The following is a 27,647-nucleotide window of genomic DNA, read 5'->3' as shown; positions in this document are numbered from 1 at the left end:
AAGGTTCTGGTTATATTAAATTATGTTTGGTATTCAACACCCTAACACCTTATCTGTTAATTTTGTGAATGTTCTAAATTAGTTGGTTTTGCTTTAAGTCATTTTCGTTCATATGAATGTACATATGTGTATGTTATAAAATATCCAGTTTATGTGTTTGTGCTGGAGTTAATTTTTTTTAAGGACATTTAATTAAAAGACTCATAGTACCATAAAAGAAATCCGATTAAAAATCATGCAATTCTGTGTTATTGTTATGTAAAGGGTATTAAAAAATACTGGTCAAAGACTGTACATATGTATATGCATATATGCTATATATATATATTGGAAGAAAGACGCCAAATCATTTCTGACGCGGCTAAAAGGGAAATGAAGGCAATCCCGTCGAAAGGCTTACGTTCACCATGGCATTGCAATGGTAGCATGTGAAAAATAGCATTTTTCCGCATTTGTGCACTGAAAAGACACGAAAGTCAAATTACAATTCCGTCGCAATATCCTCCTCACTCGTCCGCCCATTCCCCTCACCTTTTTGGCTTTTAAAATGCATAAATTAGTGCCGGAGAGAGATTGAAATAGAAGGGGTTAAAAAAATCCGGGCAAAACAATTGTATTTTCCCATCGGACGCCTTTGTTGACCATCCAACGATGGTATGAAGCTCTCCACTTGGCATATTCAGGATCCCGGCGTCCCGTCCATTCACATGTGATTGCAGCAGTGTGTTTGTTTGCATTATCCCAGCAACTTTTGTCTGGCTTTTTGGCTCTGAGTTGCGATTTTTTTCGGCTCGAACCGACCCAACCCGCCCCCACTATTTACTCTTGAAGTTTCCCAAGGCTTAGAAATTAGAGTGGGAAATGAAAAACAGCCAGGAAGCAAGAAACAGGGGAAAAGGGACTACATTCTTTGCCATTTAACTAAGCCGGTTAGCAAACAGAGTGGATTCTGGACTCGGAGGAGCACATGAAGCGTCTTCACAATCCTTGCGCCGGAGCTTTGCTACTGGGCGAGCCACCTAAGTGCACTCCCAAGTTGCGAATAAGGAATAAAACTCGAAACCCGACTACAACAGTCCTCGGTTAAATACAAAAGAGACCAGTGCTCATCTCCAAATAGGAACCCAAGAATTTAGGCGGTTACCAATTTAAATTACAAGACACATTAAATCAATGCATTTTTATTAATCAAGCAAAGGGCGAAATTCGTTTGTTTTTTGGCTGGTAATAACAATGTAAGAGGCTTAGCAACTAAGAAACTTAAACACTAGATGCGCCTTGGGTTCGACATAAAATATTATGATACAAAATTCCATTTACATTACGATAATAATTGTGACAAATATACAAATACTCGATCAGTAAAATCTACATGTTATAAGTATATTTACAAATATCACAAAAAACGGGGCATTGCAAAAGAATCGGTTGACGGTTGAAGGTAATTTAAAAATACAGTAAAATGACGGAGCGAAGGGTGAAATGGTAAAATAGAGTCTGTTGGGAACTCTCTGTAGAAGTCCTGAGGCGCATAGAAATAACAGATCCGCACGGTGGGGCACGCCGGCAAAGTGCAGATCCATTTAATTTCAGTGCGCAATCTATTCATCTCTCTCACATAAACGTGCTAGCTAAGAAGGCAGAGGAGTCTTTGTTCTATTCAGGGAAAGATGCGAAATCGAATGGAGTGTAAACGGTTCGGGAATGGGTCTATAATACTTTGGCTACAATCGCGCTTACAACTTTTCGGAGTACTCGTACGGAGGGGGCAGGCGCCCGTTTTCCGCCTTGGAGTCCGGCTCGAAGGCGGGATTCTCGTGCTGACCCATGTTCTGGTCTCGCAAGGCATTGGACGCAGCCTCGGCGTGGTTGCGAGCCCGGGTGATTTGTGTGGAATTCCGCATTCCGTAGCAAAAGTAGATCACGTATCCGATTACGATCCAGATGAGGAATCGAATCCAGGTGTTCAGGTCCAGCTGAAACATCAGGTACAAGTTCGCGAACACGCTGAGGCAGGGCACAAACGGCACCAGCGGCACCTTGAAGGTGAGTTCGATTGTGGATACGGGCTGCATTGCGATCACGATGCAGATGAGGATCAGCAACGCCCCCACCAGGCTTAGAGCGACGATCCCGCCAGTGCTGTCGAGGTCGAACACCTTCTGGAATGAGCACCACACCAGGCAGACGATGGCAAACACCACAATCCCCACCTTGGTGATAGCCGAAGTCATTGAATTGGGCTCCCTGTAGGAGTTTCCGTTAAAGAACTGCCGGATCACATTCGGGGCCTTCACGGACACCACCTTGGACATCTCTTCATCCTGGTAGCGCAGCACCAGCACGCAGATGGCCACTATGGTATAGGCGAGCAGTGTGCCGATAGACATCATATCCACGAGCTGGTCCAAGTTGAAGAGCAGGGCCATAATGGCTTAATTGAGATTAAAGCGGAAAGGGAAAAGTCAGAAGTTGTATGAAAGGAAACCATAGGAGAGAGGAAACTTACAGGCAAAGATTCCGGATACAATAGTGGCCAGCAGTGGAGTCTTAGTATAGTTGTGCACCTTGGACAGCTTTTTGAAGAGGATGCCATCGTTTCCCATGGCGTAAAGAATGCGAGGCAGCGGGAACATGGCGCCCAACAGACTGGTGCAGAGCGCGAACACCGCTCCGATTGTCACTATCCACTTGATGGTGTACCACTCGACAGCGTCAAAGGCGTGTGGAAACGGGGCGTCCTTGTCCTGCAGGTAGTAGGGCAGCATCATGGTCAGCACCGTGGACACTCCGAAGTAAGACAGGAAGATAATTATCAACGATACAACGATCGAGAGTGGGATATTTCGCTTTGGATTGATGGCCTCCTCGCCGGTGGTGGCTATGCAGTCGAAGCCTACAAAGCCGTAGAAGCATTTTGCGGCTCCAGCCATGACTCCGGCAATTCCGAAGGGCATAAATCCGCCTGTTCCGAAGCCCTCTGGCACATCCTTCTCGGGAATGCGCCAGTTGTCGACGTTGGCGTTCATGGCTCCAGCTACTAGGACAATGGCGATTGTCACCAGGTTAACGGTAGTAAAAATGTTGTTCAAGAAACTGGACTCCTTGGCGCCAAAGGCCAATATGCCCGCCAGCAGCAACACCATGCCGAAGGATAAGAAGTCCGGATAGTCACCCAGGAAGTCAACGTCAATGTGCATAGACTCATTCAGCGCCTTCGACATGTCGTTATTGATCAGCGAGTCAAAGTATCCGCTCAAGCCGCGCGCCACAGAGGCCGTACCAATTACGTACTCCAGGATGAGGTTCCACCCGATGGTGAAGGCCACAAACTCGCCAATGGTCACGTAGCTATACACGTAGGCGCTTCCCGCCTTGGGGACACGGGCGGCGAACTCCGCATAGCAGATGCCAGCGAATGCGGATGCAACGGCTGCAATCAGGAAGGATATGGTCACAGCCGGACCGGCTATGTTGAAGGCCACCTGACCGGCGAGAACGTAGACACCCAGGCCCAGTGTACTGCCCACTCCTAGAGCCGTCAGATCGAAGAGATTGAGGACTCGTGCCAGCTTAGACTCGCCTTCGTTGACATCGTCCGTCTTGCGCCGGGTAAGTGCCTTCCAGAAATTGGTCATGGCTGAAATAAAATTGAATTTGAAAACAGCTCGGTTTATATATTTGAAATCAAACTAGTGTGATTAATTTGTAAGCAAATTAATTCTTAGTTTTTTAAGTTCTATAATTTACAGATTTTTATCGTTGTTATCTTGTACATATGTATTGTACATCCAATACATCTTAATACGTATATTCACATCAGATTGGCGTTTCGAGTGACAAGCTTTAAACCCGGCAAAATAACACCATGAATGATATATTTTGGGAAAGAATATACTTCAAAGCACACGGAATCTCAAGATTAGCTCATTCTCATCGATAAGTTCAAGTGTGACATCAAAGCGAAATCAAAAACAGCACCTATCCTGCTGGCATTTTCTACCTAATTCATTTACTTTTATTAATATTAAAACAATATTACTATATATGAAACCGCTAAGTCAGTGGCGGTCAGCCGATCAATGACACAGAGTGTGGGAGACCGATTTACATATCCTGATTCACTATCCCTTAGACGACTTGCTTTATCTTTGATTTGTTGTGCATGAAAGAACTCGTTACGCTAAACTTGTTCCGTACAGGGCAATAACATCTGTGCATACATATACAAATATATATAAATTTATATATATATACATATGTATATAATAAAAAAACGTTGAATACATTTCAGCAATTGTCATCAGCTGAGAACCGCGCTCTAAGCATTTTCTCATTTTGTTTTGCTTATTTAAATTAATACACGTTAAACAAAAAGCATGGATTTTGCAAAAAAAATATATATATATATTTATTTTAATTTGGTGTTTTTTTTTTTTTTTTGCGTTAAACAACCAATTTGAATCAAAATAAAAAAATATTAATTGATTTTTAGGTTTAATAAAAAAAAAGTACTTATTACAATTTCAGTTTACAACCGAGTCGAGCTACCCAAGTTCCAGCTATGTATCTACATTTAGTATATCTTTCGACTATATATTATATCAGACATTTTTACGATTAAATTGTATGTGTATCCAAAACTGAAAAAGTAGTAACTCTAAGTTGTTGCAAACTGAAAGTGTAAAAACTTCTTGTTTTACCTTTTAAGTCGCAGATAGTGAGATATTTTTATTTAAATTATGAGATAATTTTGAAATGCATTTCATATTTCATATCACATGTTGGTTTTAAAACATTGCAAATATAGTTGAAATACTTATAAAGAACAGGTGTGCTTTTCCGTGTGCTGCTAGTATCTTTGAAACGAATAAAGGTGTACAAACGATTGCCAGTTGATAGCTCGAGCGGGAATACCGAGTCATAATTTTAAAATTTACAACTTTCGCTCTAATCAGGCTAATCAGCTAACGATTCTACAGCAATTTCACCTTCCTTGGCTTTACCAAGCCCCACAGGTCGATAAGCCGCTTCAGGGGACACAGAAACACGCGCCCGGGCTTATCTTATCGGGAATGGTTCAATGATGGAAGTACAGATTAACCCTTGAAATCGGTGTAAAAGTGCGGAGCACTTGAGTGTACGTTCAAGAGCACTGCAGATTTAAGACGGCTCTGGGCGATTTCAAGGGTGCCAAGCGAAAGTTATTCCATCGGTTGTACCCCGATAGCAAACTCCCCAATCGTGTGTTTGTGAAGTAATTACAATTGAATTAATATTGGAAACCTGTTTTTGCCGCCTTACTTATCTATCAAACGAACGCTGACAGCTCGGCTATAAAAACAAGAGTTTTAACAGAGTTATATTATAGTTGAATCATCTATGCGAAGGTCGCCCATCCGACAGTATTCATTCCGCTATGGTATAGGTCATTAAGGCCCAATTAATTTCAATCTGTCACTAGAACACGAAGTTTGTTATATACCAAGGCAAAAGCACAATAAAACTGCGGAACCATATTCATACATCTGAATTTAAAAGGCAACAAACCAAAAAAGCCAACAATTTGGAATCTGTCCCCAAACCAACGAACTGTTCCTTGAGCATGCAAAGCGAGCGTGACTTCTTTTAGTGTTTTTATAATTTATGTTAATATTTGCAGGCTTTCTTTGATAAAGCTCACGTTGAGGCGCGTTGCAATTGTAAATTACACAATTTTATTAGCAGGGCAATAGCTTAACAAGCATTCTCTTTGCTTGGGCTTTTGGGCGGATTGGGGATTAGCCATGCAGATAACAAAATTAGCCGCGATTCGCCACGCTTAACGGGTCTGTTTGTTTCACTTGACAAGGAGACGAGTCCTTGCTAATGTTTATAGTGTCCTTGCTCTACTTGTCCCTGAAATTAACATACTTTTCCTCGTTTTTTTTTGCCGCGGAATCGATTTGAATTGCTCGCCGTTTCTCCACGGTCTCACTCACTCGCAGAAAAAGCTGACAAAAATAACTACCGATCAGGTAACCGCGCGCGACGCGCTCTAAAGTGCTTGTGATCGTGGGTCGCTGGCGGCGGATCGGTTAAAGCTTTGGTTTTCGCTTTTGGCCCGCAGCTGGCCGACGCGTCGGCAGATTGTTAACAACTTTTTCCCAAAGAAACGAAAGCAGCTGCGACGCCGTCGCCCTGGGTTTCCGGTTCAATCCGATTCACGCCCGAGGGCACTTTCGAAACGATCGGATTGGCCGAGAATCGAGAATCGAGAACCGAGTAACCGCGAGACCAATGATTCGGACTTGAAGCCGAATGTTGAACTCGGCCAAAAACAACTTCTACTTACAGAAGTACGGCGGCGCTGATAGCCTGTGTTAGCAGGTGTAAACGGCTAATCGCTCTGACGTCACTTCGATAAGGCGCTCTCGGCCATCGCTTTATGGCCCTAGCCGCGACCGCCTGCGCTCGTGCCATTGATTAGCCATTAACAAGCGGTCCGGGCCCCACATCCAACTGGGGCTTGTTGGGCACACACTCATCGGCCCAGCTCCCACGCCTCTGGCTCTGCTGATAACTGAACAGACGCCTCAGGCCTTAGGCATGCAGGCACGTCCACGTCCGCCGAAAAATGCGTTGAACGAGCTTTGCCCCTCGCCGACCGTTAGCCATGATTTTCAGTAGCGAACTCGTCGTAAACAAAGTGGCTGTAACTTGCTTAGAATTCAGGCGATTGCACGCAAGTGGCAATGATCACGATCGCCCGGCGAGCGGCGACCTTGACCAAGTTGGCCGGGCATAGCACCATCCTCTGCGGCTCAGGCCGAAAGATTCGTCGAGAAGTCTGGAAACACTTGGCAGCTGCTACTGAGTGTGCTCAGCTGAGTCTGTCGCCCCGAACCGCATACATTTGTTATTTTCCATACCATAACTGGGATTAGACGCTTTTCAGCGGATTGCGACTAGTCGATTTGTCAAATTTTAGTCAGTTACACAGGAAAAAAAAGATGTACATATATGATAACAAGTTGATTAATTATAAGAAATCAACGTCAAGGAATCAACTTGCAGCTAATCGCCTGCCCATCGTGATTAAAATATGTATATATGTAGGGGTCGTCCATAAGACATAGGATACCATCGAGGAAACGCGTTAATATCATTTATATACATGTGCATATGTATGTAAATTTGAAAGCCAACTTTTAGCCAACTCAGTTCAAGGAAGCTACTGTTGCAAAGAGAAGACTCTATTTATGCTAGTTGGAGGTCAGCTTGACTTGACTTGACTTGCTTGACTTGTGTTGAAGCCCTACCTTATATCAAAAAAGCTCAATTAAAAAATCGAAAATAACAACAATTTTATCCGGCACGATGACTTTCTGCAAGATTTTTTATTTTTAGAACGGGGCATGGCTTTGTTATCTATGCGGACGAGTTGTAAACGGTAACATAGTGGCGTGGAATGCATCGCTTCTGCTTAAAAACGACATGCAGATTGTGGTTTGATATTATTTTCCAATCAGAAAAACATTGCTGCGTAATTAAGTCACATAGTGGCCTAGAGCTTGTATGTATGTTAAATTCGATATCAAGTGCTTTGTTTTCCGTGTAGAGTTGATTGCTCTGAAATCATTATAAATTCCTAGCTCCAGCCAAAGCCGAAGACCAGGGCAAGACCAATGACTTGTCAAAATACTTCTCGAATGCCAAGCCTGAGAGCCACAAGCCAAAAGAGACCCACTTGCAGACTACGAACCGATAGACCGGCTTTCAGAGGGACGGAACTGAGGGCAGGGACGGAGTTGGTGCTGGTGTCGGTGTCGGGTGCGAATATGCTAGTATAACTTGAAAAACAAATCACGCAGCGCCGCAAATATCTGAAAATCTCGTTTGCTGTCCACAGCCCGGCAGTGGGCCTAGTTAGCTGCAACGTGAATCCCCAGCGAGACATCGGAGCTTCGATTACCCATGTACATATGTCCCCACACACTGGTGCGGATGTGTGCCAATGCACTTCGATGGGGTGGGCGGGAATTAATTGAATGGTGACTGCGGCGACTCCGTCACGACTTCTTTATTTGGGGTTTCATTGAAATCCGTACCACTCTCCGCATTTCCTCGACGCGACACTTTGACGTCAGATGGTCTTGGTATGACGGCTCTTCTGGCTGCTAAACGATGCCAATCAAAGATGGCCTAATTGATCGCTAACTCAATCTGATTGCCCACCAATATTTAAACTATCCATTGACTGGATAAATATTTTCGCACCTCTACTGAACGTATTTGGTAGCTACAGTGGTACGAATTATTGTACACATTGTATACATACACAGAAAAAATGGTAGAACGAAAAAATCAAGAATATTTTTCTTGATTTTTTCGATGTGGTGGATTAAAATTTTTAAGTACGATTCGGGGTTAGACAGTCGAGTTAATCCCGTTTCGGGATTAAATGACAAATTAAGCCTAAAAATTCTTGAATCAATCCCGTTTCGGGATTAAATGGCAAATTAAGCCTAAAAATTCTTGAATCAATCCCGTTTCGGGATTAAAATTACCAATTAAGCCTAAAAATTCTTGAATCAATCGCGTTTCGGGATTAAAATGACAAAATGAGCGTAAGAATTCTTGAATTAATCTCATTTTGGGATTATAGAGGCATAATAAGCCCAAACATTCTTGAATTAAGCCTAAATATTCTTAAAAATTTGGTGAGAGCAGCAAATCTATTTTTAGCTCAGAGAGAGAGATAACATTTTTGCTCTTTCCTTGAAACTGTATGTATTCGGGTTCCCGACATTAGCTTTTGATTTGACTCAGTGGCCCAGTTGGTAAGCGGACGGTCTGTGATTTCTGAGACATGGGTTCGAATCCCGACCGGGAACTAGGAAAAGTAAGTTTAAGTGGCTTTTAATAAGATTTATACATTAATATAATTAATTTAATAACCATTTGTAGCTTTATAATTACAGATTTAAATAAAAACTTCTCTTTCACTTCTCACTAAGAACTTTAGAGGGGTTAAATCAAGGGTTTTTGGGATTAAAATAATTAAGAATTTCGGGGACTAAATCGAGAAAAAAAAATTTTTTTTTTTTTAATTAAATTTAAATTTAAATTTTTAAATTAAAATTTAAGAATTTTTGAGATTAAATTAAGAAAAATTGGGATTGAAATTTTTAAGGTTAGCGGGATTGAATCAAGAATTTTCGAGATTGAAAAAATTAAGTATGTTCGTTCTTATATTAAGAAAATCCGACCTTAGCTCGAAATCATGCCCACTTGGGATTGATTTTGGCGACTTTATCCCGGATTTTTTTTTCTGTGTACTTGAGATTATATTTTCAGGCTCCAAAGATGTATATCTCATTTGATTTTGTTTTTAACAATTAATACATTTATTAAGCCTGATTATGTGGTGTTAAAAAAATAGACATACAAAATTAAATTAATTAATTAAAATAAAATTTTTCATGTAGATTTAGTATATGTATCCTCCTGAGGCCTTTTTCCTTGAATTTTGTTCTTGCTTTTATAACTTTATATATTTGATTTATTATATTGTATTCAAACATTTTGGTAAAAACGCGCGTGGCCAATTGCCAAAGTCAAAAAGTTTTTATGTTCAAACATACACAGAAACTTTACTGTCAAAAAAAACTTTATTGACCGTTTCACTGATGATACTGATCTAGAGTATATAGCCCCTATCGGTTAAAATGCCTCCATTATCAGTTACCACTAAGCATTAATATCCTTTTATCCTCTACGTACCGGATATATTGTGTCAGCGGCAAGAATTGCCGTCGGCATTCAAAGTGTCGATACCTGATACCTGTCATTTTCATCATCTCATTATACCTTATTTAATATGTTCTAGTTTTTTAACTAGAATGGAAGCTAACTTCTAACCTTTGTAGTTTGCAATTGGATCATTAAGAATCGATCTCAAAAATTATGAAAATATGTTGAAAAACAGCCAAGTTATAATTTTTTTCTAAAAATTTATCGAACATTTGTATTGCAGCTATATGATACAGTCGTCCGATCCGGCTTGTTCCGACATACATATATAGCAGTGAGAGTATATAGAAGACTATATGCAAAGTTTCATTCAGATAGCATTAAAACTGAGGGAATAGTTTGCGTAGAAACGAACAGACGGACATGGCTAAATCGACTTCGCTGTTGATACTTATCAAGAATATATGATACATATATACGTTATAGGGCCGGAAAAGTCTCATTTACTCCTTTGCAAACTTCTGACTAAAATTATAGCAATGCAAGGGTATAAAAGCCGACAAAGGGCGGTATTTCGTCCAATCAAACTTGATCTGCATAAGAATGTTATCACAAAATGTGGTTGCTCTAGCTCTTAAAGTCTCTGAGATCTGGTGTTTCATACGGACAAAAGGGACTTGGCGAAATAGAATGTTATTTATGAAGCCAAAGGAGCCTGCTTTTGCCTGACTCAGATATCTTGAATTGGCACTCACACTTGTTTGTAGTAGTCTCATCTTGCTCTTTTGCATCTATATACATATGTATGACATGCATGACTAGATAATGACGACCGGGAAATCATCACCGCAAGGCGCCTCTCCGTGTCTCTTCACGTTGTGGAGCAACTGTCGGGTGATATCGTGGGATTGTAAAGTAACCAGTCGATTTACGATGCACACAATATATTTGCTCTTTAATTTATGATACTTCAATGGGGTCTGGGTTTTACGATCTATGTACGTACGATTGCGCGTTGAGGCTATAGAACGCGACCTGCTCCCGCTAACGTAGCCTCTCTAGCACATTCCTAATCGACATAAAAATTCGTCCATTGAGGACTACTTCACATGGACCCTTTATGCCCCACAATTACCGATCCAGGATTGTAAATATTTTCTCAATTTTATTTGATCTTTCCTTTTCCACTACAGAGGATTAGGTCACGTTTATAGCTTCTCCCAGACGGGCGATAAAAATCAGTCAAATTGTTTAATCCCGCGAATTTTTGAGCTTACGTACATACATTATCTTTCTCCGGTCGCCAGACGTTTGCAGATTAATCGCCGGAGAATTCTCGGGCACTCATGCGTTGGCTTAGTGCAAAGTCGGCCTCTGCTCCGTCGGCGGAGCCATATAATTTCATTCGCCTTATATCTGATGCAATTAAAGTAGGTCCTCATCCATTTAGCAAGACTCGTGATAAGAGATAACTGCACTCAATATGTATGACAGCTTGCCGCCGCTCGAGAGTTCACCTTTCCTAACGGAAAGTGAGAATGTAGCCCAGGTCTGCTTGGCATTATCTTCCTCCCCATGTGCCATTATCTGGCATTATCTAAGCTGTGTTGACACTTGGAATGAACATTGAGTTAGATTCCGCGCTGAGGTGCGGAGACCCATTTATGTATGTAATTTACTCACTCTTGGTGTCTAAAGTCTTCTGGCAGTGTCTTATAGACTTATTTCATATTTCTTTCAATCGTGGAAAAGCTTTGAAATTAGTGTAAATACTAAACGTAAACTGAGAACATAAGTAAACATAATTTGATTGCTTATTGATTACTAATTTTCAGGAATAATAAAAATAGAATATGAGGTGTTATTGTTGTTTCTTAGTTAGTTCGTCCTTAGTTTCATCTTTTATTACTTAGGTTAGTAGTTATGATGTGCAGCAATCGATTGATCAACATCACTAATAGAGCTACTATATAAGAAATTTATAGATGTCAGTTCGCCATATCTCACTCGATCTTTTGTGATTACAATGTAAGGGGCGCCGATTAAAATTTATTGACTTTATTTTCGCTTATCTCACATAGGTGAATTCTAAGAACCCACTCAAGATAGCCAGCTTAAATTATTGATAGAAATCTGGCATTGCGGACTACAACGAATAACTCCTAGTCCTGCAATGATTATTTCATCAGTTAGTTTAATCAGTTTCTGTGTCCAGAGTTGTTGCCATGGGGACTTTTTCCCTCCGAGTTATCAACTCGCCATTTTCAGAATTGATTCAGATGGTATAAGGACAAGCCGAATGGTAAACATCCTGTGAGTTAAGGACTTGTGACCAAATCGTCTTTGGAAAGACCGTAATATTGTTCTTAAATTGAAATTAGTTCTAGTTATCCCCATTGCAATTAACAAATCTAATCATATCCTTTTGTTCTGTATTTGTTCTGTATTTCTTAATAAGATAAAAACGTCTATTGTAAGACATGGGAAAAACGTTAAAGCAGAATAATTCGACTACGAGATACCCGGCATTCAAAAGCATCTACTACTTATTTATTTTGTAATCATTATTGTTTAAATGTAATTTCTTAAGTATTAAGTATTTTTAAATAAAATGTTTAATCTGCGTGAAAATAAATGTTTTTTTTTTTTTAATTGGGTTTTATTTTTTTTTAGAAAATGTGACCTAAATTTCTCAAAAGCATTTATTAAATTAAAACGTATTGTAATTATATTTATTCACAAAGCATTTAAACCTAAAGAACGTTTTTTCAATCATTTCTATTAATTATACCCTTGCAGGGTATTATAATTTCAGTCAGAAGTTTGCAACGCAGTGAAGGAGACGTTTCCGACCCTATGTATAAAGTATATATATTCTTGATCAGCATCAACAGCCGAGTCGATCTAGCCATGTCCGTCTGTCCGTCTGTCAGTCTGTCCGTCTGTCTGTTTCTACGCAAACTAGTCCCTCAGTTTTAAAGCTATCTGAATGAAACTTTGCATATAGTCTTCTATATACTCTCACTGCTATATATGTCGGAACGGACCGGATCGGACGACTATATCATATAGCTGCCATACAAATGTTCGATAAATTTTTAGAAAAATAATTATAACTTTAATTTTTTTAGATATGGCCATTTTATATTATTTCTGAATTTTGGTAAAAATTTTATAAAAATCGGACGACTATAAGATATAGCTGCCATAGAAACGACCGGGAAATGAATCGGAAAAAAATTATTGCTTCGTTGTTTTTTAACGTATTTTTATCTACTCTAAGATATAAGCTTTTTTTATTATTATAGAATTTTGGTAAAAATTTTATAAAAATCGGACAACTATATCATATAGCTGCCTTACAAGCGATCGGTAAATGTGGAGAAAATGTAATGCTGGGAATGTGAAACTGTAACTGTCAAACTGTAAACATAATAAGTATAGGTAAAATGTAATGAAACTCTGTTTTGTGAGTGTTTTCAGCATTAGAATTTATAATATAAATATCAAAACCAATCTGCAAGGGTATACAAACTTCGGCGTGCCGAAGTTAGCTTCCTTTCTTGTTTTATTATTACTTTTATTTACAGATGCATATGGATTTTTATTTTTCCTATTATATTGTTCGTTATTGGTCTTGAATACCCTTGAACTCTCCCAGAACGGGATATGACCAAACACCTAAATAATTGTATGCCAGCATAGTATACATACGCAGTGAAATCAAAACTTCCGACTCAATAAAGTACACATATTCCTTGCTCCTCCTTCTTCTCTGAGATATGGCAATTTTAAATAATTTGAAAATAACAATTCAGATTTTATTTAAAATATATTTATATAAAATATATTTATATAAAATATATTTATATAAAATATATTTATATAAAATATATTTATATAAAATATATTTATATAAAATAATACGAATATATTATGAAGAACTACAAACCTTCTCTGTGTTTAAATGGCTAAGGATATTGTAATTGTTATATACGATCCCTATTTTTATAGTTTGGTTTGAATTGCAAGCTTAGGGTATAAAAACTTCGGCTTCCAAAAGTTAGTTTACTGTTGTATTAAACATGTACATATGTATTATGTAAATGTTTGCGGTTATTGACTGTACTTAATTTTTAGAATCTATAAATATGAAAAAGCTCCTCATAAAATTAAAAAATACCCAGTTAGACGGCAGTCACAACGAAATCATAAGTACATACATATATGTATATAAATACATAAATACTTATAAATAAGAAAACAAACAAAAAACCCGAGCCGCAATAAACGTTCAGAATAATGGAGAAATGAGGCAAACGAAAGCGGAATTACCGTTTAAGTAAAACTTTCTGGGTTTCAGGTCCAATATGTGTATAACTTTTGCGAATGGGAAGCAACTCGAATTAAGATTACAGCAAACGACACGCACGAGACGACACTTTAATCGAAGTATTTCGCGTAAATTATCCGCGCTTTATTTTATACTGTACGCTTGATACGGATTCAGGGACAGCAAACCACACTAATTGATTGAACTCTCATTTCCGAGCGCTTCTCAGCGACCTGTATTAAGCTAAAGACGAAGTAAAATAAACTGAAGACGCACACCTGAACCACAAATAGTGATAGCAAACAGATAAAGCAATAGACTGATGATCGTAGGAGAAAGGAACGGGGCAATACAGTGAGCATTCATTAGGCCAAATGCATAAAATGATAGCATACGGGAATATATAAATATTTTGTATATTGAGGTATCAGAATAACAGAACTCATGGTTCCTTAAGAAAACTTAAAATGGTATTATAGTTATAGTTATAGTTAGATATAGCAAAGTAGTATTACTTTATGTATAAAACGTAAACTTTGTATGAAATTTACTTTTAATTGATAATTCGCTTAAGTCAAGTACAACAGAAATGAGGGGATTCCGTCAAGGGGCGGGAGTTCCCTAGTGCGACCGGCCACGCTCCATGGAAAACAGGTTAAGGCTGTCACGTGCCGCCGCATATTGCAACCAACCAAGTTCGCTTTAACCCGACTCGGTGAAAAATTGCCTTCCTATAATATGTTCGTGCGAGAAGGCGTCTGGAGATTTGTATTAGTAACATTTAAACTGAGCAATTAAACCTTACTAATATAAATAATTACGTTGGACGAAGAATGTGTTAATTTACCGAAATTAAATATTAATAATTTATTTTCAGTTATTAAATTATTTAAATTACGATTTTCCGAAAGGCATATTAACTAAAAAGAACCAAACCGACTAGGATGATCAAATGGTGAATTAATTTGTTTACTAACAACTAAAAAATGGTTTGCTTTGCTTACATTAATTTAATTAGGAGTCAATTTAAAAAACGCAAACCTGCTAATAAACCTCACTCAACACCCCTTTCGACAGTCCACTTAGCAATACTTAAAATAAACCCAAGCAAAATGGGCTCGAATCGGTCCGAGCGCCCATCCCACAAAAAGTAATTACAGTGCTAATAAATCTTACATGCCTTCCGTTTCACGCATAAATATCTTTTGAATTTATTTTGGCCTGCACTGCGCCTGCCATAAAATGCATCACTCAAGGGAGTTTCATTATATTTTAATCAAGAATTGCAAATTACAGTCTTTCCTTGTAATCAACCATTTGCCAAAGAACTTTCAAACAACGAAAATGGCTTTGCCAAAAGCACAATTTTCATGGAAAATTATTTATATTGAGTCGGCCCTTTTCGAGGAAGAACAACAAAAATATGTAATTTAACAAGTGATTAGCCGCGTAAACTTTTCATCTTCAAAGTCTGCCATGCTCCCACCCCCCATCTCGTCCCCTGTAATACATATTCGACTCTTTAGCCACAAATTTCGGCGCTAAAATATTTTCCAGAAGGAATTTCCCTTAGCAATTATCCCAATAAAAGCTCTTGTATTTCTATGCTGCCTAAGTTGGGCGCCAATTCCGAACGTACGGATGTAGGCACTTTTAGACTCTACATACACATATTTATTATCCGATTCATTCTACTTTCACATTTCGATTTTTTAGCTTTTTGTGCACACGGGGCGCGATGCGGAAACGTCTTTATATTGCACAAATGCATACATTAAGTAGTCTAAAATGAATGTAAGCTCACACTTGTACAAGCTGCTGGGCTAGTCAGTAATTAACGAGATAATTTAAACTGTCTGACGGTCGTTTGCTGTGATTTGCGTTCTCACCGACGTCAGTGAATGATAATTTTTTATGCACCTGGAAGAGGGCAGAATTTGGGTTCCTTAAGAAAACTTTCAATTAGAGGGTTATATCTACATAGAAGAAATTAGAAAAAACGCCCCCATTTTTTTATTCAGGTAAATCAATTTCAATAACAATGATTCAAATCAAAATTCAAGCCTTGAACTACTATGTTTTCTAGAACTTAATTAAAGATGTTTAAATTCATTAAGAACAAGAAATGAAGCTAATTTCAGCACGCCGAAGTTTGTATACCCTTGCAGTTTGCAATTGGATCAATAAGAATCGATCCATTCTGGTCAAATTAATAGAGAGAAATAAAAGGAAATATATAAAAGTTGTATATTTATATATAGCATACAATAATTTGGGTTTGATAAAATAAAATAAAAAAGGAAATTTAACTATATTTTAGATTTAAATATCTAATATAATAAACATTATAAATTTAAATGCTGAAAACACACACAAAACAGAGATTCATTACATTTTTCCTACACTTATTATATTTACAGTTTGATAGTTACAGTTTTACACTCTCAGCCTTATATTTTCTCTACATCTACCGATCCTTCCTATATGATATATTAGTCCGATTTTCATAAAATTTAAACCGAAATTCTGAAATATTAAGAAATGGCCATATCTCAAAAATGATTACAATATGTTGAAGAACAACTAAGGTTTAATTTTTTTTCTAAAAATTTGTCGATTATTTGCAGCAATATGAAATAGTCGTCCGATCCTATAGAGATATATTTCTCAAGGCCTAATTCAGAGATACATTGGTCATTACAAGACTCCTGTTTTGGTGAGGGGTTATTTATTTATTTTTTATAATTAACAAGAAAGGAAGCTAACTTCGGCACGCCGAAGTTTGTATACCCTTGCAGATTGGTTTTGAGGTTTATATTATAGATTTAAATGCTGAAAACACTCACAAAACAGAGTTTCATTACATTTTACCTATACTTATTATGTTTACAGTTTGACAGTTACAGTTTTACATTCCCAGTTTTACATTTTCTCTACATCTACCGATCGGTTTATATGGCAGCTATATGATATAGTTGTCCGATTTTTATGAAATTTATACCATAATTCTAGAATAATAAAAAAAGCTTATATCTCAGAGTAGATAAACATACGTTGAAAAACAACGAAACTATAATTTTCTTTCCTATTTATTTCTCGACCGTTCCTATGGCAGCTATATCATATAGTCGTCCGATTTTCATAAAATTTTTACCAAAATTCTGAAATAATATAAAATATCTGAAAAATGGTGCAAAAATGTTGAAAAACAGCAAAGTTATAATTTTTTTTCTACAAATATATCGAACATTTGTATGGCAGCTATATGATATAGTCGTCCGATCCGGCCCGTTCCGACATATATAGCAGTGAGAGAATATAGAAGACTATATGCAAAGTTTCATTCAGATACCTTTAAAACTGAGGGACTAGTTTGCGTAGAGACAGACAGACGGACAGACAGACAGACGGACAGACGGACAGACGGACATGGCTAGATCGACTCGGCTGTTGATGCTGATCAAGAATATATATACTTTATAGGGTCGGAAACGTCTCCTTCACTGCGTTGCAAACTTCTGACTGAAATTATAATACCCTGCAAGGGTATAAAAATTGGTAAATACTCCTACTCTGGCTTCATCCTATTAGATTATTGGCCAACACTCAAATATAAACGATATATTGTTAAAGTTTCTTCCCATTTCTTTGCAAAGGTAACAAAAGTTAATTTACCAGGATATTTGCATATTTAAATTTCAAATTAAATGATTATTCTTGTCATCACAAATTGAAAGGGGATCAAATATACATACATTTGTATGTTTAATACCAATGAATGCCGTGTTTTTTTGGGCTTAAAAACTCCGCAATTAAATTGTTAACATCCCATAAACTCATTAATATCAGTGGCAGTTTAGCTGGGCTCAAACTAGTTTGATACTAGTTTAAAGCAGCATTATTTCGACCCGTAGTCTTTATGGAGTACCTACTCTTGCTTGCTCCAAAACGAAGTGATGTGATCTCTCGCTGATGGCTCGCTCTTTGAATTTTGCACACCCAGTCCGCCGACGTGGAAAAGAGAACTCGAGATCTTTGGGATCGAGTCGGAACTACAAAAAACACCGACCGAATGCGGCAAGCGCTAACTATGAACTCAAGTGGGCTTTCTACATAAGTCCACCAAGCTGGCATCGATAGGCATGGCGAGGCACCGAGAACCCAATAAACGAATGCGCAGTTCGTAAGCGGGCAAGACAATCAGACAGCAGTCAGAACAACTATTGTAACAATACTCCGCTCACCTTCGCAATTATTAAGCCCAGCACCGTATCTAAATTGATACAACTCACAAGCACCGGAATGAATTGAACTGATTCGGTTTCTAAGCGTAATTTGGCGTTTTTAATATCTATCTACAGCTAGTCAGTGTACAATGCACAATGCAGTTAAATGCCAAACTGGACGCGCTGCTTGGAGCTACCCGGATGCGCATCGTCCTCTCCGGGTTTGGTGGTCTGCTGGTAGACCAGGCCGTCCACACCCGGAATTGTATTGCAGCCGACGCAGGCGTGCAGGGTCTCATGGATAAAGATGTCGCAGTCGGTGCAGAAGAACTGCTTGCAAAAACTGCACTTGAAGACGCTTTTATCGGCGACAGGTCCGAGGGCCTTGGCACAAGCATAGCAGTCTCTGATTCCCCCGTCGCGGTCTTGATCGGATGAACCTGCCGACGCCGGCATCGACTCAAATGGCAGCTCCTCAAAGTTGGGCACTGGAAACAAATGGTGGTAGGATCGGGCGAGGTGCGGGGCTGAGACTAGAGTCAGACCACAGGACTGACACTCCACGGGCAGTTCGCAGTACTTGCTGTTGCACTGCGGACAGTGGTGACCAGTGGTGCTAAGCTCGCTGGGCTCTTCCAGGTTCTCAATGTGGCACATGCACATGGACAGTGGCGCGTCCTTGCCCTCGACTTCGCTTTTGGTGTGCGGGAAGCCCATTCTTATGAGCGAATTGTGCTGCGTTTTTGCTGCGGGTGGGGGATCCACCTGAGACATTAGCTGATCCCTGAAGTGGGCATCATCCAGTACAGCACCGAACGTGCCCATCGTCTGCTGTGTAAGGTAGCGGGCCACGCGGATCTCCGCCGACAACGAGATGACCGAGCAGCGTATGCCCTCCTTTTTTAGTTCATCGATGGTGAGATTGATATCCACGGGATCGCAGGTAGTCAGGGAGCCAATGATGACGACGATCTCTCGCGACGCGTGTGGAGGAACGACCTTCAGCGTTTTTAACGCCAGATCCAAGCCATTCTGCAATGATGGTTCGCTGGTCAGGGAGACGTTCGCCAAGCTGAAATAAAGCTAATCTTAATATATCTTTTATAAATGGCCATCTCCGTCCACCAACCTCTCCAACGCCTTGAGGTGCACACGCGACGTCCCGGTGAGGTCCGTAACCTTTTCGGCCCGCTTCGCCTTGAGCGCGATAATGCCGAGCTGACTGATAGGATTCTGATCGAAGAACTCTTCGATAAACACCTCCAGTAGCTTGACGGTGCAGCGCAATCGCGTGGGCTTTAAGTCCGGCACACTCATGGACTCGGAGCAGTCTAGCACTATGAACAGGTGGCGCATCATGCCCAGGCGGTTTTGCTTCGCCTTCTGCGCCAGCCGCTGGCGCTTGGCCTTCTGGATGATTTCTGCGATGGCTCCATCCAGCAGGCCGTCCTCATCGTCCTTGATGGCTTCCCTAAAGATTCCAAATTTGCGTTTAGACGTCGCACCACAAGTAGCCTACGCTCACCATGTCTTCTCGTAGCCTGTTTCCCAGCGGTACTCCTTCTGATCTTCGTGCTCGTCTTCGGCCATTCTGCGCTTCTGATGCTTTAAATGATTATTTTATTTCTGTTTTAAGCCAAACAAATTGCTACAAAATGCACAATTCGCCGGTAAATCAAAAAGTGTGTACACACCCAGTGTTGGCACTGGCAAGTGTTGCCAGGTGATGAGCGCCCGTATAAGCCAGATTTTTGAGAAAAAAAATCGGCTAAAAAAAGCTAAAATTAAAAAAAAAAAAATGCTTAAAATGCTACACCGAAATGAGAGAAAACATTAAACCTTATGTTTATGTGGAATGCAAAAAACAATATTTATGATTAGGTCTTCAAATTTTCATTAGGACAGTTTCCGAAAGAAAAAAACATCAATTCAAAGGTGATTGTTGATGCATTTATAATATGGTATGGTGAACAGTAATCTTATTAAATATGTTATTATTAAAGCTTTACTCATAAATATGTCCATGCAATTCAAATAAATTAGTTGTATTAATTCACCGATTTCGTCATCTTGATCATCATTTAAATATTTTTATTTATAAGCAAGATGTATATTTCTGGCAGGGTGTACTTATGGCAACATTTCCCACTCCAAATTGATTGATTAGGTCTTCTATGGCACCATAGAGTAGAAATTCACGATCATATGAAATAAAAAAAGAACAAGCTCTGATATTTTCATGCCATGAAGCATATTTTTCCAAAACAAATACAGTCAAAGCATACAGTTTCAAATATGCTAGAACTAGCTTACAATAAGCTAAACTGGCAACACTGACACCAAGGCAGAACTGGTGTTTTTGACAAGGTTGCCAGACTATTAAAATGCCCATATTCGAAAAAAATTGTTGTTAAACTTATATTGTATGCCTATGTTTACTTATATTGTATGCCTATAGTTTTACAGTACTAATACATATATCCCAAATAGTTTTGTTTTTAATATTTTGTTAGGCTGTAGGGCGCGCAAAGTTACCACATCGGTGCGCATTTTCACCACGGTGTTTCATTGGCTTACAAAGTGCACCGCCACGCGGGCGAACGAAATGTGGCGCTACACACCCCGTCCGGGCATTTAAGTTATATAATCAGTGATTATTAATCACACACAAAATTGTTTTATTATGTGAAAAGTGGTCAAACACAGGCTATATGTGAAGCTAGCAAGCCAAAAAGCTGTGAAAAATATTTTCCAGTCGATGGGCCCTAATGAGTGTTATACATATTCGGCATATGGCAGAAAGCGCACACAAATGTCGGGCTAGCCGGAACCAAATCATCACTGGCCCGATTTTTGTTCTGTCCGAATTCGCTTTTGGCATTCAGAGTTCGCGCGTACAATTGTTAGCAATAGCGGCACCACTGCGCGTGTTGAAGAATCGAAAAAACAGTTAAAATAAAACAATACTTGAAAACAATATTCATTTGTTAGAAAACTCGTTTATGAAGGTGCGTTCAATGCAGTTCAATTAACAATTTGTGCAGTGTGAAATCGAGAGCGAAGTAGTGTCATTTGTGGTGGCAATACTTGTATAGGTTTTAGCGGGCAACCAATTGTCAGAAATAGTAATATATTATTATAGTAATATACATATTATTCGGTTTAAAACGTTTACCCGCGTCGAGACACCAACTCTCAAGTTAAATTTGTGTTAGTAAAATGTTGCATACGGTTGTATGGTCATAAATTTTTAAATAAATAATTTAAAATTATTTCAGTTCGATAAATGTTTGGCCAATGATCTGCTCGCAGTCTTAAGACTCGTTGTAATTGTTCCCTTTTGTTTTTAATTGCATTATTTGTGTTGTATTTTCGATTGCTATTAATTTGCCGCTGCATTCTGCCCGTTGCAGATGTGCGGGGAATTCACCACACTGGGCACACACCGCAGACTTCCGTGCTGCCACTAGGTTCAAGTCGTTGCAAACCAAACACACCACGGCACTGTACTTTTTTCTGGGCCTGTAGACTATTTTGAAATGGAAAGCAAGGGGACAGACAGCCAAAACAGAAACGCTCGTTTAAATATCTTAATTACATCCACAGAGGATTAGGCGCTGGTGTCGTATATAATGTTGGCACAGGAAATTGCACCGACGGAGATTGGCAAACACGCAAACATCATCAGAGGTGAGAGTGGCGAAAAATATAGGAGTAAACATAGTGTACATTTTGTTGCCCTTCAGCTGCACAGGAAGACCTGGCCAACATGGACGTGCTTGTGTGTGGACGCTGTCTGAGAGCCTACAACTTTGTTGAGGAGTTTCAGGCGCACAAGGAGGACGCTTGCGAAAAGGAGAACGCCAACATGAAGGAGTCAATAGATACTAAGCCGACTATCTGGGCATTCACACTATGGAAGGCCACGCAACAACACTTACGGAAGGATGTCAATTCAGGAAACTCCTGGGCCCTGTATCAGCACTGGGTGAAGCTGGAGGAGAGCGTTCGGGAGCCTTGGATCGTGGCCGGAAAGACAATTCAGTCCTTTGGCAAAATTGCTCACGGACAGCTCCAGGATATGCCAGTGCGCATTACCAAGACTGTCGTCAATCCCAACAACAACAACACATCCAATAGCAACAAAAACACGAGCGTCTCCCCCGTCAAAAGTAATAAAATACCACAATGGAATCAAAATACTTGATTAAAGTTTAATTAAACATTGCACTTATGTATAATTCCAGAGTCCCCGTCCGGTAAGCTGCCCACGTTGGCTAATCAGCTGAAGGACACGGAAAACGAACGACCTAAGTCGAAGCCGGGAACACCAACACCTACGCTTTCATCAGCGTCTTCCGGCGGCGCAGTCAAGCCTAATAACCGGATAGCCATTCGAATTGATTCCAAGACTGAGCAGCGCACTGAAGAGCCTGTGGAGAAGATAGTTGCTAAGCGGTTTAATCCCCGTCGGAAGACCCACGAGTATTTGGTGAAGTGGGTGGATCGCTCGCATCATGAAAACACTTGGGAGGTTATGGCCAATCTTGAGCGAGTTCCTTACTTTCTGCAGATGTTCGAAAAGCAATTGGCGCGCCAGAAACTTACCAGAGAGAAAGGTCTGGATGCTTTGAAACGCTTGCAAACGCCTGGTACATCCTCAAAACCGGATGCTCCTGCGCCGCTGAGCCCAGCCCCAGCTCCAACCCAGATATCGCCAACTTCACGTCCCTCGCGCACTTCTAAAACAAAAGCCATGGACTCGTTCAAGCAGTGGGTCAGTGAAACTGGTGGTGGGGATGGTTCCACTTCTCCATCGTCGGCTAACGATGATGAATCTGCAACTGAACAGGAATGGCCACCGGCAACTGGGCCCAGCGGAGGAAAGCGTAAACTAGACCACACAGACTCCAGCTTGGAGGGAAGTGGGCTGAACGACTCGATGGAGCTTGAGGACCTCGAGGAGGATTTGCCCTCGCACACCGTGAAGCGTTTAAAAAACGGAGGAAGCTCCGTGCAGTTGAACAAGCCAAGAGTTCAGCCCACGGAAAAGCAGCAAACTAAAATCAATGGCAACTCAACCGTCGTCAACACGTCCGTCACTGAGCAAAAGATGGGTGAGATTATCTACACAGAGGACAGCACCAGCTCTGGAATGTTTCGGAAGCCCGAGATGCCAAATACCCTGCAACTGGTAAATAGTGCCAATGATGTTCCTGAGCGGCAGCAACTTACTAACGATCCTCTTCCCCCGTTGCAGAAAAAAGAAAAAGCCGAGTGTCCGGTACGTTATCTTTCGCGCTCTGAGATGGCCAGCAACACGAGAGGAGTTTTTAGGGTGGATAATGCGGAGCCGCCGCTCGCTCCTACCTCGCCTGCAGCACCAACGTTGCCTCAAAAGATTAGCTCCCTGCCTGTGAGCGGTGGTATTTCCAAGCGCCTACCCGTTGCTCGTGCAACAAATTCTCCCATTACAGTGGCTCAGCGTCAGCAGGTGCTGCGAACCCCTGGCCAGGGTCCCACGGGAACAGCTATCCAGCGCCGGACTGTCGTGGGCGGCACCGCACAGGTGCGGCAAAACCAACAGCTGACACCGGCCCGTGCTCATCCTGGTGGCCGGATTCTAGCGCGCGCTGGAACGCCTCAGCAACGACAACCGACTGCAACTCAGCAGGGTGGCAAAGCAGTGACTCCCGAACAAAAGATCCTTCAGCTTTCCAAGTCAGGTGATCTGAAAGTCACCCGAAAGGTGGTCACTCGGGAGGAGATGATAGCGCAGCGTGCTTCCCAGGCCCGACAGCAGCGGCAAGTGCAGGCCCAGCAGCAGCAGGTGCAAATACAGAAAGCCCCCGCAGGTCGTCAGAGAATAGCTCCCAAAGCGAACATCCAGCCGACACCACCTCAGATGGAGATAGAGGAGGAAGTGCATCAGCACCAGGCTCAACTGTGCCCGATTACCGGAAAGCTAATTGGCCAAGAAGAGACGCAGCTACAAATGGAGCAAGAACAGCAGCAAGAGCAACAACGTGAGCAGTTAGAGGCCGCGGCTCAGGCGCTATTGGGAGACCAATCAGTTCTTACTAATGAAGATGGATCGGCTTTGTTGGTGCGGGGCGAGGATGGTACCGTATACCAAGTGGCCGGCAAAAATGCCGAGGGCCAGACCATACTGGTGACCCAAGGTCCGGATGGCGAGCAACAGTTTGCTTATGTCGCGGCCGCTGAGGGCGATGACCAAGACGTTCTCTCTTTAGATCATGCGGTGGCCGAGGCCGTGCAGTCCGGCGAACAGGTTGAAGCGCACGGTGCGGCAGGAGCTGCAGCAGACGAGCAGATTCTTGTGTCTATGACAGAGGAGGAGCTGGCGCAGCACCAGGCCGCAGCGCTCCAGCATGCAGAGGCATCTGCAACCGGCACAGGAACCCCGGCTACGGCCCAAATTCATATAACAACCTCCGACAGCGATGGCACGGAAGCCCAGATACCGGCCGAAGTAGTCCAGGCGGACCTTCCTTCTCCCGGTTAGTTCATATTATAAAATGCCTAAAAACAGTGCGTTTATAACAATTAATTTCAATACCATTGCAGGGGGCACCCGACGCGTCGTTTTGCTGCTTCAGGACGGAACTTTTATGATGACTGAGATGCACGAGGAACAGTTCAAGACGCTCAACATCCCGACGTAAAGATATGTTAATATATAAATACCATTTAGGCGATTATTTAAGTGGATGATATTGAAGACACTTTGCTGCTGTTGGGTCAATAGTCCCACCTTCAGTTTAGCTTAGCCTAAGTCACATACTCTAGACCGCAATCCGGATCGTTCTGGAAGTTGAGTATATTGGAGATTAGAGTGCGGCCCTTCTAGCCAAACGAGTATTTGTCGGGCTAAATAAAGGATGGAAGTTAATAAAACCATAAACGCACGTCAATCATGGGGAAAGCATATGCACGGTTTTCCTGCTTTCAAATCGGCTGCATATTCGCATGAACAAATACAATAGCAACACATTTCACACTAATTATAAGGAAATATAATAAATAAAAGTAAATACGTCAAATAGTTCAATGTTTTAAGAACTGTGCGCACTTGCATTTTCAAATTAATCATTAAGGAAAGATAAATGGATGTATCTAAAGTTTCAAATAGACATGAATTGTAAACTATTTAAGTACCTTTAATTTAGGAAGCTATCAAAATATTTGTATGTTTATTCCTCTTAATCGTATTTGACAATTTGCAAATCACAATTTCCCTCATTCATAATTGCAAATTGTGGATAAAATGGATTTTGTAAAGAGCGTGCTTATAACAGCTGACCGTTTCCTCCTTTTAGCCTTCACGAGGGCATCGGAAAAAACATGTGCGCTTGCTCCATGAGCTGACACTCAGCTCTAAGCGTCGTAGATATGTATTTTGCCCTTTTGAGCATTTCCTCGAATCAGACCGATCTTTCAAAAACAGTACATACATGCATATATACATATATACGCCTAGATCTTACAAGAAGCATCGACATTTATTACAAATCAAACTCAAGAAGCCCCATCGCAGGAGCTGCTTAAGTAGGAAACTATAATAAATCGAATAAAATGAATTAAGTAATCAACTCATGCAACTTTCTGAAACTTGGCAATGAAAAAGCCAACGGTTTCGAAACCATCTCCGTCGAAGGTTCCGGGTCCGAAGCGTTGCAGCAACCGTGACTTGGATACGTCCAAATCGGGAAGTGAGAGTCCAGAACCTCCCCAGCGTGGTGTGGCATCCACCAATCTTAGCTCGGGGAACTTCTTCAACGCCCAGGCCACTATGCACTCGCACTCTGCCTCCGTGACGGTGCATGTGCTGTATACGAGAATACCGTCTGGACGCAGGAGCTCAACCGCCTGCGCGAACAAACGCCGCTGGACATGGGGATAGGACTGCAGTATCTTGGGCCTCTTGATGTTGCTAGACAGCTGGGGCCGATTGCCCAAGCCACTGCAAGGGGCGTCCAACAAGATGCGATCGAAGCTGGCTCTAGGAAATGGTGGATCGGAGAGCGTACTGGGTGTCGGTAAGAGATCTGCGGCTGCTGCCTTTGTTGAATCGAACACGTGCGTCGTAATGCTTTGGTAGCTGCATAACCTGGGTCTCATGTTGCGCACACGGCTCGCTGAGCTGTCTAAGGCTACAACAGAGCCGACGTCGTTCATTATCTCGGCTATGTGGGATGTTTTGTTGCCGGGAGCCGCGCACATATCCAACACGCGTTCCCCGGGTTGCGGAGCCAATACATGGACGCATACAATGGAGGGCAGGTTCTGCAGCAGAATATCGGAGTTGCTCAGATCTCCTAGTACAGGTACTCCACTGACGTTTGACTGCATCTCAACGGCGACGCCGGTTGCGGGCTTGTCACTGTTGTTGAAAAGCTGGTATCGCTGCATAAGAGTCCTGCCCTGCCCCACAAAGATCTTTTGGGAGCTGTCATAGCGCGCGGTTGACCCACGCTTGCATTTTCCAGACAAATCTGCGAAGACGTTCACCATTTCATTGACCTGCGTGTTCGACTCCATCGCGAGGACGCCGGGGGCGTATATATGGGCTCCACGGAGAAGAGCAGCTCCGCAGGTGGTGTCCACAATCACCTCCCTAAGGCCTGGATCAGGACGGATATTTTCGTCATCCAATGGGTCTATGCATAGCACATCCGTCAGCCTGCTTAGGGCGTATACCTTTGGAGCCTTTTGGCCGTATATAGCTGCCAGTTTGTCCACAACCGTCCGTTTGCATTCTTCGACGCAGGTGCGACGCGTGTTTACCCTGTACGTGGTGACCCGGGGCGTCAGGCACAGCCATTCAAGGAGTGGGGCAAGACCGGCAGTCTAGACAAAAACAGTCACAGTTAAGGGCACAGCAGCGTTGAGCCAATATTTTGGCGTGCACTTGGTAGGGCTTACATTTACTTTCAGGATCTCTCCTTCCAGCCCAGGATTGCCCACAAACGGAGATTTCGGATAACGCATGGTGCTGGCAAAACATCGGAGCACTATCTATTTTATCGATGTTTGAATTTTTTTTTCAGAACATCAATTTTTTTAGTATCGATGTTTTTTTTGGCTGGATTAAAGTAAGTAAAAGTTTTTAAATTAAAGTGAAAAGTAATAATGGTTTTTGTATAAATTCGAGAAAAAATAAATAAACTATTAAAATGATTTAATACATATATTTAAGAAAATCGATACTATCGATGTTTCGTCCGTAAAAACATCGACAAATCGATAGATGAAAATATAGATTTTTTGCCAGCTCTAGTACCTTTTCTACAACTTATCAGCGATCCCCACCTGGATTTTAAATTAAATTT

At 41.2% G+C, this 27,647-nt stretch overlaps 4 protein-coding genes across 7 annotated transcripts; 1 reads left to right on the top strand and 3 right to left on the bottom strand.

Moving 5' to 3' along the window:
• Window positions 1-1,165: 1,165 nt before the first annotated feature.
• Window positions 1,166-18,287, bottom strand: slif (cationic amino acid transporter slimfast). 3 transcript variants are annotated; one of them, XM_041775284.2, is made up of 3 exons: window positions 18,001-18,287; window positions 2,510-3,640; window positions 1,166-2,434 (listed from the first exon to the last, which is right to left on the bottom strand). In XM_041775284.2, the coding sequence occupies exons 1-3, from the start codon at window positions 18,200-18,202 to the stop codon at window positions 1,737-1,739; spliced, it is 2,031 nt and encodes a 676-aa protein (XP_041631218.1). In that variant the 5' UTR covers window positions 18,203-18,287; the 3' UTR covers window positions 1,166-1,736. The 3 variants fall into 3 exon arrangements, with proteins under 3 accessions (XP_041631218.1, XP_017034554.1, XP_017034555.1); XM_017179065.3 differs by lacking the exon at window positions 18,001-18,287 and adding an exon at window positions 14,071-14,308; XM_017179066.3 differs by lacking the exon at window positions 18,001-18,287 and adding an exon at window positions 5,914-6,043.
• A 102-nt stretch (window positions 18,288-18,389) lies between these two features.
• On the bottom strand, window positions 18,390-20,018 carry Ssl1 (general transcription factor IIH subunit 2 Ssl1). The gene is made up of 3 exons (XM_017179073.3): window positions 19,820-20,018; window positions 19,424-19,765; window positions 18,390-19,366 (listed from the first exon to the last, which is right to left on the bottom strand). Exons 1-3 carry the CDS (start codon window positions 19,882-19,884, stop codon window positions 18,457-18,459), a joined length of 1,317 nt encoding a protein of 438 aa, XP_017034562.1. The 5' UTR covers window positions 19,885-20,018; the 3' UTR covers window positions 18,390-18,456.
• Window positions 20,019-21,142: 1,124 nt separating this feature from the next.
• Window positions 21,143-25,360, top strand: Chro (chromodomain-containing protein chromator). Of its 2 annotated transcripts, none has more exons than XM_017179062.3 (6): window positions 21,143-21,302; window positions 21,901-21,984; window positions 22,041-22,466; window positions 22,542-23,488; window positions 23,555-24,815; window positions 24,883-25,360. In XM_017179062.3, the coding sequence occupies exons 2-6, from the start codon at window positions 21,927-21,929 to the stop codon at window positions 24,978-24,980; spliced, it is 2,790 nt and encodes a 929-aa protein (XP_017034551.1). In that variant the 5' UTR covers window positions 21,143-21,302; window positions 21,901-21,926; the 3' UTR covers window positions 24,981-25,360. The 2 variants fall into 2 exon arrangements, with proteins under 2 accessions (XP_017034551.1, XP_017034552.1); XM_017179063.3 differs by having other exon boundaries at window positions 21,170-21,302; window positions 21,708-21,984.
• A 438-nt stretch (window positions 25,361-25,798) lies between these two features.
• Window positions 25,799-27,376, bottom strand: LOC108083321 (tRNA (cytosine(72)-C(5))-methyltransferase NSUN6). The gene is made up of 2 exons (XM_017179064.2): window positions 27,241-27,376; window positions 25,799-27,165 (listed from the first exon to the last, which is right to left on the bottom strand). Exons 1-2 carry the CDS (start codon window positions 27,304-27,306, stop codon window positions 25,909-25,911), a joined length of 1,323 nt encoding a protein of 440 aa, XP_017034553.1. The 5' UTR covers window positions 27,307-27,376; the 3' UTR covers window positions 25,799-25,908.
• Between the last annotated feature and the right edge of the window lie 271 nt (window positions 27,377-27,647).

The sequence above is a fragment of the Drosophila kikkawai genome, chromosome 3L, assembly GCF_030179895.1.
Source record: "Drosophila kikkawai strain 14028-0561.14 chromosome 3L, DkikHiC1v2, whole genome shotgun sequence".
Taxonomy (NCBI): domain Eukaryota; kingdom Metazoa; phylum Arthropoda; class Insecta; order Diptera; family Drosophilidae; genus Drosophila; species Drosophila kikkawai.
This window is presented reverse-complemented; position numbering and strand designations above follow the sequence as displayed.

Excerpts from the sequence above, each read along its gene's own strand:
- slif (XM_041775284.2), bottom strand. The coding sequence starts at position 18,202 with ATGCCAGCTTGGTGGACTTATGTAGAAAGCCCACTTGAGTTCATAGTT. Across the intron at positions 3,641-18,000 it reads TCGTTTTGGAGCAAGCAAGA|CCATGACCAATTTCTGGAAG; the intron begins GTAGGTACTCCA and ends ATTTTATTTCAG. Across the intron at positions 2,435-2,509 it reads TGTATCCGGAATCTTTGCCT|CCATTATGGCCCTGCTCTTC; the intron begins GTAAGTTTCCTC and ends ATCTCAATTAAG.
- Ssl1 (XM_017179073.3), bottom strand. The coding sequence starts at position 19,884 with ATGGCCGAAGACGAGCACGAAGATCAGAAGGAGTACCGCTGGGAAACA. Across the intron at positions 19,766-19,819 it reads ACAGGCTACGAGAAGACATG|GGAAGCCATCAAGGACGATG; the intron begins GTGAGCGTAGGC and ends TGGAATCTTTAG. Across the intron at positions 19,367-19,423 it reads CACCTCAAGGCGTTGGAGAG|CTTGGCGAACGTCTCCCTGA; the intron begins GTTGGTGGACGG and ends GCTTTATTTCAG.
- Chro (XM_017179062.3), top strand. The coding sequence starts at position 21,927 with ATGTTGGCACAGGAAATTGCACCGACGGAGATTGGCAAACACGCAAAC. Across the intron at positions 22,467-22,541 it reads GAGCGTCTCCCCCGTCAAAA|AGTCCCCGTCCGGTAAGCTG; the intron begins GTAATAAAATAC and ends GTATAATTCCAG. Across the intron at positions 23,489-23,554 it reads TGCCAAATACCCTGCAACTG|AAAAAAGAAAAAGCCGAGTG; the intron begins GTAAATAGTGCC and ends CCCCCGTTGCAG.
- LOC108083321 (XM_017179064.2), bottom strand. The coding sequence starts at position 27,306 with ATGCGTTATCCGAAATCTCCGTTTGTGGGCAATCCTGGGCTGGAAGGA. Across the intron at positions 27,166-27,240 it reads GAGAGATCCTGAAAGTAAAT|ACTGCCGGTCTTGCCCCACT; the intron begins GTAAGCCCTACC and ends GTTTTTGTCTAG.